This window comes from Podarcis pityusensis (assembly GCF_964106645.2).
Source record: "Podarcis pityusensis genome assembly, chromosome: 3".
Lineage (NCBI taxonomy): Eukaryota > Metazoa > Chordata > Lepidosauria > Squamata > Lacertidae > Podarcis > Podarcis pityusensis.
In genome coordinates this window covers 21,333,964-21,354,530 of record NC_138026.1, presented here as the reverse complement: position 1 = coordinate 21,354,530, position 20,567 = coordinate 21,333,964, and the positions used below count along the sequence as shown (strand labels likewise).

Sequence of the window (20,567 nt, the reverse complement as noted above, 5' to 3'; positions counted from 1 at the left end):
CGTACTCCTTTCCCAATTTTGAACCAATCAGTTGTTCCATATCCAGTTCTAACTGTAGCTTCTTGTCCCACATAGAGATTTCTCAGGAGACAGATGAGGTGATCAGGCACTCCCATTTCTTTAAGAACTTGCCATAGTTTGCTGTGGTCGACACAGTCAAAGGCTTTTGCATAGTCAATGAAGCAGAAGTAGATGTCTTTCTGGAACTCTCTAGCTTTCTCCATAATCCAGCGCATGTTTGCAATTTGGTCTCTGGTTCCTCTGCTCCTTCGAAATCCAGCTTGCACTTTGGGGAGTTCTCGGTCCACATACTGCTTAAGCCTGCCTTGTAGAATTTTAAGCATAACCTTGCTAGCGTGTGAAATGAGTGCAATTGTGCGGTAGTTGGAGCATTCTTTGGCACTGCCCTTCTTTGGGATTGGGATGTAGACTGATCTCCAATCCTCTGGCCACTGCTGAGTTTTCCAAATTTGCTGACATATTGAGTGTAGCACCTTGACAGCATCATCGTTTAAAATTTTAAATCGTTCAGCTGGAATATCATCACTTCCACTGGCCTTGTTATTAGCAGTGCTTTCTAAGGCCCATTTGACTTCGCTCTCCAGGATGTCTGGCTCAAGGTCAGCAACCACACTACCTGGGGTGTACGACCCATCCATATCTTCCTGGTATAATTCCTCTGTGTATTCTTGCCACCTCTTCTTGATGTCTTCTGCTTCTGTTAGGTCCTTTCCACTTTTGTCTTTTATTATGGTAATCTTTGTACCAAATGTTCCTTTCATATCTCCAATTTTCTTGAACAGATCTCTGGTTTTTCCCATTCTATTGTTTTCCTATATTTCTTTGCATTGCTCGTTTAAGAAGGCCTTCTTATCTCTCCTTGCTATTTTTTGGAAATCTGCATTCAATCGCCTGTATCTTTTACTATCTCCCTCGCATTTTGCTTGCCTTCTCTCCCCCGCTATTTGTAAGGCCTCGTTGGACAGCCACTTTGCTTTCTTGCATTTCCTTTTCATTGGGATGGTTTTAGTTGCTGCCTCCTGTATAATGTTACGAGCCTCCATCCATGGTTCTTCAGGCACTCTGTCCACCAAATCTAAATCCTTAAACCTGTTCCTCACTTCCGCTGTGTATTCATAAGGGATTTGATTTAGATTGTATCTTACCGGCCCAGTGGTTTTTCCTACTTTCTTCAGTTTAAGCTTGAATTTTGCTATAAGAAGCTGATGATCTGAGCCACAGTCAGCTCCAGGTCTTGTTTTTGCTGACTGTATAGAGCTTCTCCATCTTTGCCTGCAGAGAATATAATCAATCTGATTTTGATGCTGCCCATCTGGTGATGTCCATGTGTAGAGTCGTCTCTTGTGTTGTTGGAAAAGAGTGTTTGTGATGACCAGCTTGTTCTCTTGGCAGAACTCTATTAGCCTTTGCCCTGCTTCGTTTTGAACTCCAAGGCCAAACTTGCCAGTTGTTCCTTTTATCTCTTGACTCCCTACTTTAGCATTCCAATCCCCTATAATGAGAAGAACATCCTTCTTTGGTGTCATTTCTAGAAGGTGTTGTAAGTCTTCATAGAACTGGTCAATTTCAGTTTCTTCAGCACCAGTGGTTGGTGCATAAACTTGGATTACTGTGATGTTAAAAGGTCTGCCTTGGATTCGTATCGAGATCATTCTATCATTTTTGAGATTGCATCCCAGTACAGCTTTCGCCACTCTTTTGTTGACTATGAGAGCCACTCCATTTCTTTTACGGGATTCTTGCCCACAGTAGTAGATACGATGGTCATCCGAACTGAATTCGCCCATTCCCGTCCATTTTAGTTCACTGATGCCCAGGATGTCAATATTTATTCTTGCCATCTCATCTTTGACCACATCCAACTTACCAAGGTTCATGGTTCTTACATTCCAGGTTCCTATGCAATATTTTTCTTTACAGCATTGGACTTTCCTTTCGCTTCCAGGCATATCCGCAACTGAGCGTCCTTTCGGCTTTGGCCCAGCCACTTCATCAGCTCTGGATCTACTTGTACTTGTCCTCTGCTCTTCCTCAGTAGCATGTTGGACACCTTCCGACCTGAGGGGCTCATCTTCCAGCGTCATAACTTTTATATGCCTGTTGTCTTTGTCCATGGAGTTTTCTTGGCAGGGATACTGGAGTGGCTTGCCGGTTCCTGCTCCAGGTGGATCACGTTTGGTCAAAACTCTCCACTATGACCTGTCCATCTTGGGTAGCCCTGCACGGCATAGCTCATAGCTTCTCTGAGTTTTTCAAGCCCCTTCGCCACGGCAAGGCAGTGATCCATGAAGGGGAGGGGTACCTTTACCTCTAGCTTTAAGGGATGTTTAGGAGCATCCTTCTTCTCATTCTCCAAATCACCTCACCAGTGATCCGTACTCTGTGGCTTTCCCAGGTTCCTGGGCCTCAATTAAAAGCCCGTTATGAGGTAAACTTGTCTCATAGGCCTTTTTCAGATCAGAAAGCATGTGGTGCCAAGGGAGGCTGCAGAGTACCTGAGAAATGTTCATGGCGAGTGGCGGAGAGACACCACACACCATCCCCAGCCTCTTCAGAACAACTGAAATTCTAATAATACTGAACTTTAAAGGGACAGGGACAGGACAGCACTGGTATTAAGAAAATGGCGGGCACATAGTACGTGCAACAAGTCAGAAAGCTGTTGAATTTTCAATTCCCTAATAGACTTTGTCAACCATCATCATGGCTATGTCACTGGTTTATTTTTCCATGTAAAATTGATTTCATTCAGCTCAGTTTCACCATTAAGAAGCATTGAGAGATTCCATCTGGGCAGAGCTTAAGGTTCGCTATGCTCAATGTAAAACAGAATAAAGGGGAAACTCACACATAGACTGTAAGGTTACTGACCAGGTCAGCGGAACAGCTTCCCATCTGATGCCAAGGGGATGAGTAATTCTGTCATCTTTAGAAGACATCTGAAGGCAGCCCTGTATAGGGAAGCTTTTGAATGTGCAGTGTTTTATTATGTTTAATATATGTTGGAAGCCAACCAAAGTGGCAACCCAGTCAGACGGGCAAGGTATTATTATTATTATTATTATTATTATTATTATTAGGAAGCTGTGACCATTTGCTGCTCTCCATCATGTGTAATGTAGAAAGAACAGCAAAAAGCATTTTCTTAGGCACGTGGGAAGGTCACATTCCTCAGCCTCAGATCCCCATTTCGCATCACCTTCAACATTAGAGCTTCTGGGGTGGTTTTGTGGGTGCATATAGGAGAAAATTAGGGAGAAGGTTTAGTAAAGAATGTGAGTTGTGCAGAAATCCTTTCTGCTCATGCACAGGGATCTTTGTATCCAAGCCACAATGCCTAATTGGCGAGTTGAGCCCCCTTCTATTTATGCATCACAGGATATAAATTGCCTTCAGAGATAATTTTATATGCCTCCAGCCCCTGACTGTGAAATGCCTCGCATTCTGCTGCTGCCTGTTTTTGTGGAAAGCAGCTTAGTTGGTTTGGCTTTTGTGCCTGTTTTTACACAGCAATAAAGGGACTGCTTTGATTTCCCAAGCATGCTGCTTGTGTTTTAGCTTCCTAAGGGTACCTATTTACTGGTAGCCAAGCATTAGACCCAACTTAAACAGTATTGCACTTGAAGGAAATTGCTCTCAAAATAACACGCTTTGAAAGAATATAAATCTCTTTCTGCCTGCTGCCCCCTGAGCACAGCATTTCAGAAGCTACCAAACTATTCTTCCAAAAGTTCATATTGACCTTTCTTAAATATTCACAGAGGTTGTTACACAACAGGTGGACAAACGTTTCTCAAATATCTGCAGTGTTTTCTACTGTGAATGCACATCTGCTATTGAATAAGAAACATTTTTGCTAGAGAAGATTGGAGCAACTTGCAAAGGCAGAGACAGTTCGGTGCGAACCAGTCCTATATGTTCCCAGCTTCTTGGATTTATTCTGCCCGATAATCAAATTTAAGAACAGAATTGATAATAGCTTACTTTAGAATAGTAATATATTCTGTCCAAGCACATATCGTAAGAGTATAAATTCAATATGTCATGAGAACCTACTTGTTGCATTCAAGTCTTGCAGAAAGTACACCTCACTTGGAGCTAAAATGATTATTACTTAGAGGTTGACTTAGACAAGTGATGTTCTACCCCCCACCCTGCTGTTTCTTTGTTTCTTTTTTCTTGGAAACCTTTCCATCTGGCTAACCTGCTGTAACTTCAAGAAACAAGTCAGACCAAAATCTACAGTTTCTAGGCAATAAATAATTTAAAAAGAAATGGGGCAGAGGTCTGATAGGATTCAATCTAATAAGGGAATAAGTGGATCTGGCTGTTGAAAAATATACTTCCTTCCCTAATAAATGCAAGCTTCAAAGCCTCCACCCAGTCATTTCCAATGGCATCTGAAGCCACACAGACCAAGCAGAATATATAAAATTAATATATGTTAGATATGTAATACAGGGTAATTCATAATGAAGTACTGTATGCTTCATTATGAATCACCCTGTACAATAAAACCAGACTTTGTACACATTGTCTTGTCCTATATGATCATATGGAGTCACTGCAACAAAGTACTTAAGGCCATCTTTAACACCATGCATTATCAACTTATTGAAACCCCAAAATAACAATATTGTCCAGTTTAAAGTTTATTTACAGTTAGGTAGGAAGGTTACTAATTAGTGTAAGAATGTTAGGATGCCATGGGAGTAAGATCCCCACCACCAAGCTCCCTCAGTATGTTCTGATTATCCAAATCCGGGTCATCTTTGATACCACCTCCATGCATTTTCTCTGTCCAATTCTATATGACACATTTGCACGATGTCAGACAGTGAAGCATCCTTGGCAATGCGGGGGAAATAGCCCAATTCACGCAGTGGCATAACCTTGGTGCTTCCTCCTAGAGCCTTATTTGCTCTGTAGATGCTTGTTGCATTGGACCATTTGCTTCTCAAAATCTCTGGTTGTGTGGCCAATTCAACAGAAACTAGGTAGAGTCAAGAAACTCTCAAGATAAGGGATATGTACCAATGAACTGAAGTATTTTTTAAGAGAGCAAATGTTTTCCACAGGCTTTCTTATGCATTATGTATCTGTTCTGGAATTTTTTTACCTCTTCTTCGCTTGGTCATCTTCTACCAGATTTTGCTAAGTTTTTATACGCCCATATCTTAAGAATGTGTACCTTGCTGTGCAGCTCAGAGACTCATATATTGTGTAATGAATCACCTAGATACCCTCTTTGTATAGATAGAGAGAGGTTTCTAAGGTCAAAATCGCCATCCACACAACTTGTGATGGCATGAATCAAAGCTGAACATTTTCGTGCTATTGAAAACTATATGTGGTTGGTGGCATTTGGTGGTACTGTCAGCTAGAGACAACAGTACTTTCTTTAACTGTGGGCCGGAGACCAGCTCAAAGGAAGATTGAATAAAAATAATCACTAATGGTTTTGCATCACCGTGGAGGATTATTGGTAGACAGGGGGAAGCAGTGTTGCTGACATCTTGCTGTCTGACACAGCATCCAGATGACATTTGGGTGTATTGGACTAGGACCTGGGAAACCAGGGTTCAAATCTCCACTGAGTCATGAGGCTCTCAGGGTGACTTTGTTCAGTCACCATCACTCAGCCTAATCTACTTCACAGAGCTCTTTATAAGGATGAAATGGGAAGCAGGCTCCTTGACAGAAAGATGGGATAGAAATAATAAATGGATAGTAATAACTTGCTAAGTTAGGCTTGCTAAGATATATAAGACTGAATCAGATAAGTGCTGGAGATGCAAAGAGGTAGAGGGAACGTTCTTTCATATGTGATGGACCTGTAAAGGCGTAAAAGAGTATTGGGAAATAATCCATAATGAATTGAAAAAAGTGTTTAAAAGTACTTTCCCAAAAAAAAAAAAAACAAAAAAACCAGAATCATTTCTGTTGGGGATAATCCAGAATGAAATTCCCAGGTGTCAAAAACGATTATTTATGTATGCCACTACTGCGGCCCATGTTTTGTTAGTCCAAAAATGGAAAACGAGTGAGGTCCCAACTAAAGAAGAATGGCAACTTGAGCTGACGGAATATGTGCAGCTTGCAGACTTAACATATAGAAACAAGAAGAACATACATTTAGAAAAGGTTGGAAAATGTTTATTGAATATATGGGGGGAGGGGAATTGTGTACACTTGAAAATGTTGGCAGCCTTAAGATAAATTCAACAGTGTAAATAAATTTTGATGGATGTAATAATGGAATAGTGAATGGTTTAGTTTATGTAAAAGATGCAGGGATTTATGATATGCAAAATGAACCATGGAAAGAGAGGAAGGGAAGTCATTTTAAGAAAAAATTATATATAAAAAAGATAGTAATAACTTGAAAACAGTACATAAATAGAAATAAATTTTGCTCCCTGAAGGAAGCCTCCACCCACTAGAATAATTCCAAATCTCACCAAATTATTTGTACACCAATTCCTGCCTTCATCTATTTCTCCCGCCTCTATGGTGCTACTTGAAACAGGTCACTTCTACCTGCTGTTGAATTCTGTTATGCTATCTCTCATTCTTGCACACCAAACAATGATTTGAAATAAAAACCACTGGAACTATTTTGTCTCATAGCTAATAAATTTTATGGTAGTGTGGAGCTTAACGCACAACGGATTGGCCTGTGGGGTCTCCTCACATCTCAAAGATCTCAAAATTATGTTAACACTAAAAATGATATTAACAGCTGTACTGTAACAGTGTAATAGCTGCATAGTATGGTATGTATTTTCTCCATTAGACTATTAAAGGATTTGAAAAGGTCAGTGATTTATTTACATCAGTTTTTTCAAAGCATCTAAAGTTTGCCCAGTTAAGTGAGCCTATTCCACTCAGGAAGCAAACTGGCCAATGGACATTATAAAAAGAGCTTAAAGTAAAAAAAATAATAATAATATATATTCCAGGCTAAAACTGCTTTTTATAAAAAGGGCCTTCTGCTGTACACATCAGTTCTTTGGAATTTTTGTATGCAGCCGTTTTAACTAGAAGCTCTTGCACAACTTAACTAAAATACTTTTTGAAAAAAAGAATGTTTTCCCACAAAGCTGGACAAGCCCAGAGGTCTATTTTGTGATCTAAAATAGGGTGTGTTGAACTTTGGTCCAGTCATTTTAGGTTTTGTCACAGGAGCTCCTTCGTGGAGCGCAACTGAGTGAGATGTTGCAATTGATCCATCTGTCTGAATGGCAGTTCCATCAATAATTGTAATAAATAAGCTCACCTTCCATGTGCAAAGGAACAGGGGAATGAAAAGTTTGCCAGAGGTTGTGCTTGTTCTCAGTTCTGTGCTTTTGAACAGAACTGTTCAAAGTATGGCAGGGAAGCCAGTCAAATGCTGAACGCAGATGAACATGCCTGATAACTGAGTCAGAGCAATTGTCTATCTAGCTCACTATGTCTGGTTTAACTAGCAGTGCCCTCTCCAAGGTCTTTCCCAGCCCTGTGATCTGAGATTCTTTACTGGGAAGTGCCAGTGATTAAATGTGAGACAGTGAAGCATCTACTCTACCATTGAACTGAAGTTCCTCCCCAGCTGGCTGCCTGTTACTCTGAGCATGGAGAATTATTTCCAGATATTCCATGTAGCCAAGAATGAGTGTGCAGCCAGGGGCATCAGCTCCTGGGGGCTGAGTCCTTTTGGGTTTGTCTATATTTCAGGAGTAGGGCCCCCCCCCCATGCCCCAAAAGTACAGAGCCAATTGTGGCACAGCTCCAGTGGCCAGCTCCTTGGGTTGAAGCAGTCTCCTGCCAGTGATGGCACCAAGAGGAGGTGGAGGATGAGCCAATGGGTGTTGAAGCTGCGTGGCCACCAGGTTTGGTTCTGTCCCTAGCTCCTCCCAGCATCCAGACACCATGTGTGTGACATCACCCCCCTCCCATCGCCCTTGCAAGCTGGTGCCTCTGGTAGCAGCCTTGCTTATTACTGCATTTTGATGTCACCTGACAGCAATAGTACAAGTGTGTGAGTGAATGAACGTCTTCTGGAGATCTGCAGGAGTCATGGGTCATGCTCCCTGATTTAAGAGTGGACATAACCAGCCTGCCAGCTTTCTCAAGTGAGCTTGTTGCTGTCCATTTTCTCAACTGTTTAGCGAGCATCTCTAAACAGGAACAAGGCCTTTGGCATTCAGGAACACCAGGAGACGAGCCCGTTAGAGATTCAGCATAGTGGTCCTGGTCTAGACTGCCGGGTAGCTGGGGAATGATGATTGCACATTTGTGTAGGGCACTCCTATACCCTGTGCTTTGCATCCCAAATGCATGCTGTGTGGCTGCACACAGCGTCACCTGTAAAAGAACCAAGGAGATGACCTGGGCTGTGTGGCAGTGTGCATTTGGTGACCTTGCATACAGCTGTGTTGATCTCCCAGAAGTCATGCAGATGAACCAGCTGTCTCATTGCGGAACCAGAGCTTCATATGCATTAGTCAAACAACTGCCTGTCCATCACATCCCAAGCCACCTTTCAGACAGGGGCAAAAATGAATATTGTCCTTAGATTTTTCTTTTCTTAAACTTCCTTTAGGCGGAAGGAACTCTAGTCAAGTCAAGTACCTTTATTGGCATCACAATATAAAACGTTTCAGATCACTGGGATAATTAAAGGACAAGGTTGAAGCTGTCAAGGGGTATAGGGTCTATTTCCCGAAGGGATGGTTCGTTGGGAACCCTTTCAGGCAAAATTGTGGCTAAAAAGGAAGCTACTAGAGCAGTGGTATCTTTGTCCCGATCTGCCAGGAGAAACCTCATTTGATTTCTCCTCTGGGTTGTGGGCCAGAGGTCCAACATTTTACTCAGCATCAGTTGGCAAGGTCTGCTATGTTAAGGGCAATCTAAGAGAATGTGTTCCATTGAATCTGGTACTTCTTGGTTGCAGGCACACAAACGGGCTTGATATGGAGTGTGTGAGAATCTGCCTTTAGTTACTGCAGAAGGGAAAGCATTTAATCTCGCGAGCATAAAGGCTCTTTGATGGAAAGGGAGTAGTAAATCCTTTAAGTATTTGACACAGGTTCCGTAGGGTGTTGTAATACCTAAGGCCTCCAGAGAACAAGATCTTGGAGTGGAAGGAACTCTATTCATGCTTAAAGGCACTTTGTCCTAGATGCCAGAATGATTATAAACAAAAGCTGGCACAGGTCAATTGCATTTGCTACGGCGTTTGCATTTGCTATGGACAGGGGGGTGCATTTTAAAGCTTCCGGGGGGACCTGGCTTCTGAAATCTTACAGAAGACAACAGTCTCTGCAAATAGCTGAATTCTCTATTCCCCGCTCACTGATCAAATTGTGATCAGGGCTATGCCAGCTAGTCCCACCCCTGACATCAAGCATGCTGACTTGTCCTGTCCCCTGCTGTCTGCGCATTTGGCATGAAAGTCTGCAGCAAGAAAGCTTGCAGATATATGTGAAGGCTTCCACACGATTGGGTTCCTGGTCCACTGAATGCAGAGATAGTTAAGGCAAGCCAGCATGTCTGGACGTGGGCTAGCCAAGCATGGCACTGTTCATGCGAAATGTGCTAACTATTGCCTGACTATTGCCTGATAAGATGTAAGTGGTATTTAATTGATCCATTGCTAGCCCTCCTTCAGAAAGCCACTTTCACCACTCAGGGTAGGAGAGATACTTTGTGGAATATGAAACCAAGGTTGTGAATAGGCTAGGTTGCTCTCCCTGTGAGAGATCTCCCAAATGCTTCTCTCCCGTCAAAACTACAGAGGAGAGCATTTCCAGCAAGGCAGCCCATACAGACCCTTCATTTACCTTTGCATCGTCAGCAACCATTATGCCAGTCTCATCCTGCGCACTCCTTTGATTACAAGGCCCTGCACTAACTGACAAGCAGCTGCTGTGCCTTCCATGCCGATAAATAAACAGGTTCCCTAGCAACACCAACACCTCCCTTGAATACTACAAATGCATCCCGTGGCTTTTAATTACATGCTCCCTATCAATGATGTTCAGCAGAGGATATAATAACGGCATGGAAAGCAATATTATTGTAATACACGTTATGCTGAGATGTTAGGGAGAGGAAATGGCAAGAGCCTGGGCGAGGGGCAAAGGTTCCTCTGTATAACAGACATGAATGAGGAGGGAAACGGGCCTACAGAAGAGAATGTGAATCTGCACAGCTAAGTGTCAGTCAGGGAAGGCATGTCCAAAGTCTGTTTTGGGGGCCTAATTCAGCCTGTTGGTTGGTTCAATCCGGCCCCTGTGGCAGTTAATTTCCTGGGGTAAAATCCTAAACCTTAACAACTTAAACCCTAAAAAAAAAACCTCAACAACTTCAATCCTAAAAAAGCTCAACCACACTGTAGTTAACAACTTTAGTCAGCCGTTTGGTCGGCCCTCACGGCCCTTCACTTCATCAAATCTGGCCCTCTTTGAAAAATGTTTGGACACCACTGGTGTAGGGTTTGGGGAAGTAGAGGCATATTTGCCAGCATTTGGCCAGTTTGAGTGTATATATGTAAGCTTATGTACATGGAATAAAGTTTGTGTGAGAGAGTGTGCAAAGATTTCTTTAGCCATTATTTTGTGGGCATCTCCACAGTTGGTTTGCACGGTCCTTTCAGAACAGCTAGCGGAAAGTTAGTTTATTCTCCATCACAGATAACCTTTAACTATTTCATGCCTCTCTTGAGAGGGCAGCACATCTCATTTGTCAACATTCCTAGCTGTAATAATGTAACTACACGACCATCAGATCTGTCAACCCCTTCATCTGATATGTTAGGCTATTTCTGTGAAGCAGCTGTGAATCAAATTAATGGCTGTACCTGTTTGCAAACCACACCAGGGTAAAAGCCTCATTTTTCCATATCTTGAACCTACTGCAACTGTAGACTAACAATAGCAATAGTTGTTTCTTGGAAACAACATTATATTATCAAGTATTTTAGAAATTGATTACAAGGGAATGTAATAGATTGTTTAGCCTATAACAAACTCAAGCAGGCTTTGTTTTTCTCCTGCAATACTGGGAAGACTTAAATAAAAATGGAAAATTCCGGGGTTGTGGCAGACTTCAAAGGACTATTGTGGTGCAGAATCTTATATGCATTATAGGATTATACTTCCTCTTGAATTGTGATTTGCTGGAACATATTGTATGAAATTAGCCTGTTCTTTTGGTATGCCAGATATTAGTTTTGCTCAGACGTCAGACAAATTGGTATTTTTAGAAAAGGGGTTTTAAAAGATATTGGAAGATAAGGTGGTGTGCTAATAATAGTAATCTCATTTTAACTGCAAGCCCTTCCATGGTGGTTGTGGTTTTCTAGGAACGTCTGAAACACTGGCCTTGGTTTTCTGTTAGTTTCCGGAATGCACAGCAACTCTGACACCTTCCAGCTTCCTATTGTGATTGTGAGGCATCCACAGCGATTTCCACTCTCTTCCATTCAGACAGTTTGGTGTCCATTCAGAAAGATAACATTTCCTTTTGATGACTGATTGAAGGTGGGAAATGTGATACTGTGTGAGGATGTAGAATGCATTTGAAACAAAGATTTTGTGCATAACTGGTGCTAGAAAGATTTTTATGCTGGCAGTGTTATTTCAAGCACCCTTCAAAAATAAGTGGTTCCTAGGGTTTAGAAAGGCTCACTAAAGAAAAAAGGGAAAATTAAATTTGTCAGATTTTCCAGAACCGGTTGAAATGGTTACAAAGTGGCATTCGAGGGCATCCATGTGTTATGTACATTAATTTGCCTTAGCATAAGTAAAAGAGTTTATAAATAATGAATTGGAATGATCCCTATGGATTTTTCTTCATGTTATTCTTATTTACTAGGTTTCATTAGGAAAACAGTTTGGGACCTAAGTTGCTTGAGGATAATAAGGGTAAGATAGCCTAAGTGCCCTATGTTAAAGGAATGACAAGCCAAACACAAAACCAATGTCATCCAATAGAAAGTTAGGGTTTCGTTTAACCCAACGGACCTTACTTCTGCACAATTGCATTGTCAGTTGATAAAATGTAGAAATAGAATGTTTATTTGTTTTTTAAATGAATTGACTGACCTCCAAAAGTAAGTACCTGGTTTTAATGACTTTGCTGAATGTGCTTGTCATAAAGAAATTCCCAGAGATTTATAGGAAAAAGCAATAAATAAAATTGCTGACCTGAGAAATGTGTTGTGGCAGTCTTGCAATTGATCCTGACTCTCCTAGTTATTTTAGTTTTTTACTTAAAGTAAAAGGGTGGGGGTGTGGAAAGTAAACTTTTTTGTAATTCAGTGTTGTTATTTAAGTAAATATAAAAACAATGGACATAAGTTGGGTTCTGAAACCCATTTTCTATCCGTCTACCTACCTACCTACCTGTCTATATGAATGGTGGCATGACGTTTATGGTAAACATTTTGCAGCTTGAAGTTCAATCTTACCAATGCCTACTCAGAAGTAACACTCATGATGTTCAATGGGATTTGCTCTAAAATAATCTGTATAAGATTGTAGCCCATCTATCGGGAAGTAAGGTCTCATTTAACTCAATAGGACAGACATACTTTTGAAAGGACATACCTAGGATCGTTCTGCTAGATACACAGCTATTTAAACAACCTTCCCCAAAGCATATTTTAGATTATTAAATGCAGTTTTAAATTCTCTCACATAACTGTTCAGTGTTACTTTATAATCTTATCTGCTTCTTATCATAGGAAGGTGTGGGACACATTAGTCTGCAATAACAGCTCATAGTACATGTTTGATTAAAAGCTTCAAACAGGGCCTATATTGATTTTAATTTTTTGTGATGCTGCATTAGTGAGGTGTACTCTAAGTATTTGCAGCCTTCTCTAATGAATATACTGAGATATTAAATGAGATCCTTTAAAGCTTCAGTCCTTAGCAAGAACCCTAGAGAATTAATCTAACTGAACTTAATGGGACCTTACCTCTGAATCAGCAGGCTTAGGTTTTCAGCGCATGTATTTCATCCTCAGAAGACATGTCTTGTATCATGTGACTTTGCAAGGATATCATGCAGTTAAGCTGCACTATCTATTCAGTTTGTCTATGATGCCATCCTTTGCACACTTACTTTGAAGTAAATCTCAACTTCAGAGTAAACATGAATAGATTGAACTGTCATACAGTCTAGATAAACTGTTCGATAGTCTAGAAAGTGATTTTGTTAGCTTTTTCAATGTAGGATGCTTGTTCACAAGTCCATTTGTTTGTAACTAACCAATTATCACATATTAATCCATCATAGTCTAGTGGTGCAGGAATTACACAGAGACTTTTAGAACAAAACAATAGTTAATCCAGACGCCACCCAAAGTAACGTTATTTCACACACAAAATTGAATCCCTGTATCAAAGTCAGTAACTTAAGACATTCAAAATGATTAAAATAATATTCACAGATACATTCTGCGCCAGTCCACAGAGCTGTTGTTCAAGAATACCGTTGCCAAAGTCCCATTCAAATCTTTGGGACTCAAGCATATCTCATTTTAAATCATACGTGCACACTGTAGGAAGCCACAATTAACTTTGATTCTTCACAGCCTCTACACAAGAATGATCCCTCCTTGCACATTATACGCTAGGCTATGGGTACACACAGTGTAAAATTGGGCTTCCTGCTATTTTTTCATGGTGTGAATCAGACCTTAATAATGCTAACTATTGCCTGCAGTGCTAAGCAAATTTAACTGGAAGTAAATTCCACGTATGAAACCCTGCATATCTGACAGTTGCGTGCATGTGAGCTTGCACCCGCCGCATGTCATTCTGAAAATATAATATGGATAGAAACAAAGAAGCTGTTTCTAGCTGTTCATAGCATACAGGTTTGAAAGCTTCTTTTTTTTTCCTCCCTGAAAAACATGGTGCAATATTTTAGAACAAATAAATCAGTTAGCCCGTTGCTCTAGTTCAGGAAACAAAATTCCTCACGCTGGATTTTTCACATGGCTGTAAATAGCATGCAGTCGTACTAAATGTTTTCGACAAAGTTGTTTGTCAAGAGCAAGTGAATGAAATGTTCCGCAACTCAATGTACTCACTCGTCAAAAGGGAAAACAACAAATCAGCAAATTGTGCTGCTGCAAGAACCCGCATGTAGGATAGAAATAATACAGGTTTTTTTTTTACCTTCATTAGCCACTGTGTGTTGTTCTCCAGGATGTTTTCAAGAAGTTGGAGCCTTTGTACGGAATCATCATAATCTAAAGGTGCATCCCTCTGCACTGCATTGGAAACATAGGAGGTAGAAGAAGAAGAACGGCAATTTTCTGTTTCAGGCAATAGGAAAGTGTAGCTGCACAAGCCATGCTGGACTTGGTACTGCTTTTTGCCCAGGGTCTCTATGTTTTTCCTAAAGGAGTTGAATCCCAGAACGAGAGCGAGATTGCAGCTCAGAATAAAGCAAACATGCCGCCACATTTTCTCCTTTGTAAATCAGAAGATCAAACGCTGTTAAAGAGCGAAGGTTATCTAGATAGCGTCTTCCAGCAGTCAGTGCCCCACTGACATGTGCGAATCTGGCGGGGGGGTGGGGTGGGAGTTGAGTCCCAGTTTCTTGTTGAGTCCCAAGCTTGGTTAAAAAGTTGTCAGGCAGATCTGTCTCAGCTGCTGCTGGCTCTGTGGTCCATTTTCAGATTCTGCGTTTTTCTTTTTGAAAAGGATATAATCATCTGCTGTTCCAAATTATTCAGTGTCCTTTCCTTCAGCTAGATTGAGAAGAGGACTCAAACATGTGCAGCTAGTAACATTCCTCTTTCTTGTATATCCGTTATCTTCCTGGTGAGGGTTGCGTAGTGAGGCAGCATGACTGTTTAGAGCATGCTGTTTTATGCATTTAGCGTCCTGCAGGAAGCCTCTCCAGGGGCAAAAATGGATCAGCTAAAGGAGACTCATGAATTTCCTAAGCACCTCCCCTATCGAGGGTCTCCAGGATGTCTCATTCTCTCTGAAAATCTCTGTGTTGTGAGCTTGTTTTTTTAAAAAACTGAGGCTGTATCTGTTACTTTTAATACTTTAAAATTTACAAACACAGTCACAGGCATTCCTTTGCTTCCTGCTGGGGAGATGCGAAAAGTCCCTTTTGAGTTTAATCTTAAAGTCAACATTGTATGGTTTGCTTAGCATTTTGTGCAAATGGAAATCTTATTTCCAAACAAAAGCAGACTTCGATACTGCTGGAAACACTTGAGTGAATATTTAGCCCAGAGTAGTAAGAAACCTCGGATTATCTCTTAGGCAATACAGAATGCTGGAAATTGGTTTGGGACCATAGAAGCAAGACATTGAATATGTGTTGGCTCTGGTCAGCCATCATGAATAAACTATGTGCTAATATGCTCCCACCTCCCACTGCATTCTGTTAATTTCTTTTCGGGCGAGTGCAAACCATAGTTTGCCGTGACATCCAAATCCAGCAAACTATGGTGTGCACAAGCTACAATCAGCACCCATGATTTCAAGTGTATTCCCAGTTTGGATACAAACTGTAGTTTGGTCACACTGTAGTTTGTCCCAATTTGGGCAGCCTGGCACCCTGTGGTTTCTGTGAAACAAGAAATGAGTGCATATGAAGGATAAGGGAGTACATGAAACCCATGATATTTTCGCTGCTTCCTTACCTAAATGATGATATGTTCCCCACAATTCCAACTTCAAACCAGAAGTTTGCTTAGGAAGCACATGTTATCTATACTTACATCTCATTTCAGTGCTAGAGTACCGTGTTTTTCAGATACCTGTCAATGTATCCTCAAATGACCCAGATGTTCTGCATGCCAGCTATGCTTCTTTCCACTCCCTCACTTGTACTAAAGCACAAGTGGCCAAGTTGCATCCCATCTGACCCCCAACGTCACTTTAATGCAACCCCTGGCACCACCTGAAGCTGCTTATTGTTCTTGTCCCATCCCCCCGCTTCTTAAGTTTCCCTTCCCTCTTTCTGTGTAGTCTCAGGACAATTGGAAGGAGCACTATTTTGTTTGATAAAAATAAATTGATTGTATTTTTATGTTATTATTTATGTACATTTTTCCTGGCTGTATGGCTTGGGGAATAGGAGTTTCTTTTTCTCCCAGCTGTCTGTTGAGAGCAAATAGGTAAGTTTCTCCCATTTATAAAAGTGTGTGTGTGTGGCATACTAAAATTAGAAAGGAATTACTTTCACTCACATACCAGTATTAGTGTCCTAAGTATAGGAAGCCGGCAGACCTTCTGCTGCCTTAAATTAAAATGGCATAATTTATCTGTTCAGAAGCAGGGCTACTGCCTCCTGAGCTCACCTAAGCCTGACCAGGGTGGGGGGGAGTCTTTAAAAGTTTGGCATGCACCACCGTTTTTTGCAAGCATAGACCTCTGGGTAACCTCTGAGTTACCAGGTCATGTGACTGAACTGAATGAAGTTAGGATCCAGCATATTTACTTCACCACCCCTGCCCAGCCTCACTTCCACCCATCTTCCAGAGCATCCTTCCCCACCCCCCGGGCTTAAAGGTAAAGGGACCCCTGACCATTAGGTCCAGTCATGACCGACTCTGGGGTTGCGGTGCTCATCTCGCTTTACTGGCCGAGGGAGCAGGCTTACAGCTTCCGGGTCATGTGGCCAGCATGACTAAGCAGCTTCTGGTGAACTAGAGCAGCGCACGGAAACACCGTTTACCTTCCCGCCGGAGCGGTACCTATGTATCTACTTGCACTTTGATGTGCTTTTGAACCGCTAGGTTGGCAGGAGCTGGGACTGAGCAATGGGAGCTCACCCTGTCACGGGGATTCGAACCGCTGACCTTCTGATCAGCAAGCCCTAGGCTATATGGTTTAACCCACAGCACCACCTGCGTCCCTCTCCCAGGGCTTACACCAGTCTCAGCTTAGGGGGCTCAGCCCTGGTTGAGCTGGGCGGGAGGTGTATCTCTCTGGCTGAGCCAGGGTGTGGGACTTATGCCAGCAGAGCCTGGCTGCACCAGGTATTGGCAGCTGAGCCAGAGATCTATTGGATCCTAACACCATTCCAGCGAATCTTTGGTTTATGTTGCTCCCTAAGTCTGCTGTACCAGGGGAAACAACCATTTGTGTACTTGCTTGAACGTAAGCCAGTCAAATCCAGTGAGAGTTACTTTTGAGTAGACCTGCACAGGCCTGGGAATTCCTATCTGAGGTAGTCAGGGTGAATTAGCCAGTACTCATTAGACGTTTCCAGAGTCAAATGCAAGAGAATTTCGCACAAATTATAATTACAGTGTATTTAAAGAAGCACAAGAAATAAAAGAAAGAGCAGGCCAAGAGTGTGGAGGGCATCCAGTGATGTCTGTCTGCTTACACAACAGAAGTCTGCTTGAGCAATGGGATTTCCTGTTTCCCTTCATCTTTCCTCCCGCGCTCCCCAAAAAAAAACTGCTCTAGAGGGTTCTCTGGAGCACATTTGTGAAAGAAAAAGCAATCATCCAAGGGCAAACTGCATGATAAGTATCACATGCCGTTTGGACCTGATACTGCTTTAACAAGTGAGGGTGGGACCATAGCTTCATGGAGAAGCAAAGGTGTTGCATGTGCAAGATCAGGGGTGGGCAACCTAAGGCCCATGGGCCACAAGCGGCCCATGGGGGTCGTTTAACCGGCCCATGGATCCCCACCGCCCGCTCGGTTGGCTCCCGTGCACTGCGCTAAACCTGTGCGGAGTAGAACGGGGACCGCCTTCTATGACGCTGGCCGGCTTCCCATTGGCTGTGGGAAGCTCCTGCAGCCAATGGGAAGCTAATCACGCCTCCTCCGTGCCAGAAGGAGCGCCGGAAATAGCGTTTGTGCATGTGTGTGTGCACACACACTCCGGTCCACCGCAGCGTCTGCGGGACCGTGAACCAGCCCAAGCCACAAAAACTTTGCCAACCCCCGTGCAAGATCCCTGGTTCATTCCCCAGAAATGCCATGTAAAAGAGGACCTCGCAGTCAACGATAGGAGAGAGGTGTGCCTGAGATCTGCTGCAAGTCGGATCAGGCAATACTGGACTGGACCTGACATAAGGCAGCTTTCTGAGGCAGATCCATAGGCATCTACATATTCCAACAAGCTGGCAAAACAGTGAGAGATGCCAAGGGAAGTTTGCAGTTACTTCCCATGTGTTCTTCTGTACTGGATGCAAGCTTGTCTAAACACGCCCTGTAAAAATTACCCCATCCTGTGGGAATCCTAAAATTATTATTCTCCCAATAAGAGGTCCTCTTGAGTAGGTGAGCATTCTTTATTGAGCATGGTCATGTTTTGCTTGGCCAAGTGTGTTGAAGTTTGTGGTGAAGAATATTTTTTGTGGATGTGTCAGCCCAATTACACATTGGCTTCCTCCTCCTGGTGTCCACAGAATGCCCCTTTTCTCATCAGTGTCATTATTAGATCCCTGAGGGAGGGGGTAATGGTTGGAATCTCCCATAATGTCCAGGAATGTATCCTGCGATTTTTACCACAGGATGTCATTAGGGTAAGAACAGTGAGGCCCATGGGGAGATTCTTGGCCATATTCTCCATGGTCTTGGATGGATCCTTCCCTCAGCCATGTGGCTATTTTGGATTTTCTGAGTCACATATGACTTAAGCTCCCAAACTGGTATGCCATTGATAGACCCACATCATGATCTTAATATAACATGGGCATAATTCTGGTTTCTATACATGCCAGAGCAATTGCATAACCGTCGTGCCTTCACTACCACCTCTGCAGTTTCGCTCAACATCCAGCCTGGAGAACTCCTAAGCTTGCCTACTATTTTGTTGCATTTTAGTTGGTGCAAGGAAAGATAAATGGAATTTATTTAGCAAGTGCCCAAGATCTACTGAGTCTGGGGCATGTGTGGCCAACCTGTGGCATACCTACATAGCTAGCACATTTTGTGGTATGGCTGGGCCAGAGCTGGAGAGCTTTGAGGCCAAAAGCACAATCAGACCTGCAATCCTGTCTATCTTTCTCTTGATACTTTGCTGCTTATTCTTTATAAACCCCATACATAGTGCTGTGCTTGATGAGTAGCACAGTTAAAATTTTAACTTGTGAAAGCAATTATTGGTAAAGGAAAGGCCCCAGCAAGTTCTGCTATGCCAATATACTAACTCCGCAAAAAGTTTTCTAAAATACCTGCGGCCAACTGTTCTTTAATCTTCTTTCTCCACACAATTCAAAGGATGTAGTAATGGTTTACTAATCAATCTTGTTTTAAGCATTTCATTTAGCACTGACCACACCATCTTCCAGTAACATCTTGCCTCCTGACATCTCCACTATATATGGAGGAAAATCCCCCTTACTGTCTTTGCAGAAACCACATTTGTCATTGCCTTAATCCTATTGCCTTTTTACTCCTCCATGCTATTGTTCAGCTATTTTAACTTAATTTTATCTAAAATTTGTTGCTATTATGAAGTTGGCACCAGTGCTGAATAAAAAATTCCAAAGTTCATCCAGGATTTTGTTCTGCAGCTCTTTTGCAATAGATCTGTGCTAGTCTTGGGAACTGTTTGACTCCAGTTGACACACACACACAATCACACTTATTCAAAAGCTACAGTACAGCTTTTTCCACTGCCATAATATCACAGAACTATCACTCCAGTCCTCAATCCCACATCACTGTCATGTTGGCTCACCAAATACCAACTGCCAGTCTGGTTTATTAAACATTTTCTAATCAACTTTTCAAACACAGTGGTGCCTTGCAAGACGAAATTAATTCGTTCCGCGAGTTTTGTCGTCTTGCGATTTTTTTCGTCTTGCGAAGCACGGTGTCGGGAAAGTTTTGGAAAAGCTTCAAAAATCACCAAAGTCTTTAAAAACCTCAAAAAAGGCTACCACACCGCGTTCTGTGAGTTGCTCCTCGAAGTCAAGTCGCAACTGTATTAACGGTGTTAAGAAAAAGGAAACAAACTTGCAAGACGTTTCTGTCTTGCGAAGCAAGCCCATAGGGAAAATCGTCTTGCGAAGCAGCTCAAAAAACGAAAAACCCTTTCGTCTAGCGAGTTTTTCGTCTTGCGAGGCATTCGTCTTGCGGGGCACCACTGCATCTCTGCTCTGAACTCCTACCTTCAGTCTAATCTGTTTTTAAAAGATCTTACTTGTACACAGCATACTGAAATATGGGAAGCATTACTAACAATTTCTCTTTTGCTCGTCCACATGTCTTTTCCAGACTTCATAGTTGTGAATACCATTCTCTTTCCATTAATTCCCCAAATCAAATATCCAACAAGACTGAATCTTTCATCCTTTATTACTGATGTAATTGGTGATGTACCACGTGCTAAATAAGCCTGGCATTTCTCATATATTGTTATACAGACATTACCTATAAAACTTTGTCCACTATTCCATTTTTCTACTCTTTTTGGACATCCACAATATATTTCATACTGTAAATTCTTCTGTGGGTCTTTTTTGAACCAATTTGTTGTCCCTGAGAGTGTGCCTTTCTCGTAACATCATTCCACATCTGGAATATTCAATCCTCCCCTTCCACAATTCTTCT

The 20,567-nt window shown here is 42.1% G+C and overlaps 2 protein-coding genes across 2 annotated transcripts in view; one reads left to right on the top strand and one right to left on the bottom strand.

Annotated features, from left to right (window-relative positions):
• The window catches only part of ANGPT2 (angiopoietin 2), a 49,360-nt gene extending 34,413 nt beyond the window's left edge, over positions 1-14,947 (bottom strand). Inside the window, exon 1 of the mRNA XM_080999200.1 lies at positions 14,196-14,947. Coding sequence (XP_080855326.1) covers positions 14,196-14,486 — 291 coding nt within the window. The 5' untranslated portion in view covers positions 14,487-14,947. The remainder of the gene's footprint in view (positions 1-14,195) is intronic.
• The window catches only part of MCPH1 (microcephalin 1), a 116,107-nt gene that overhangs the window by 63,354 nt on the left and 32,186 nt on the right, over positions 1-20,567 (top strand). The window lies entirely within an intron of this gene.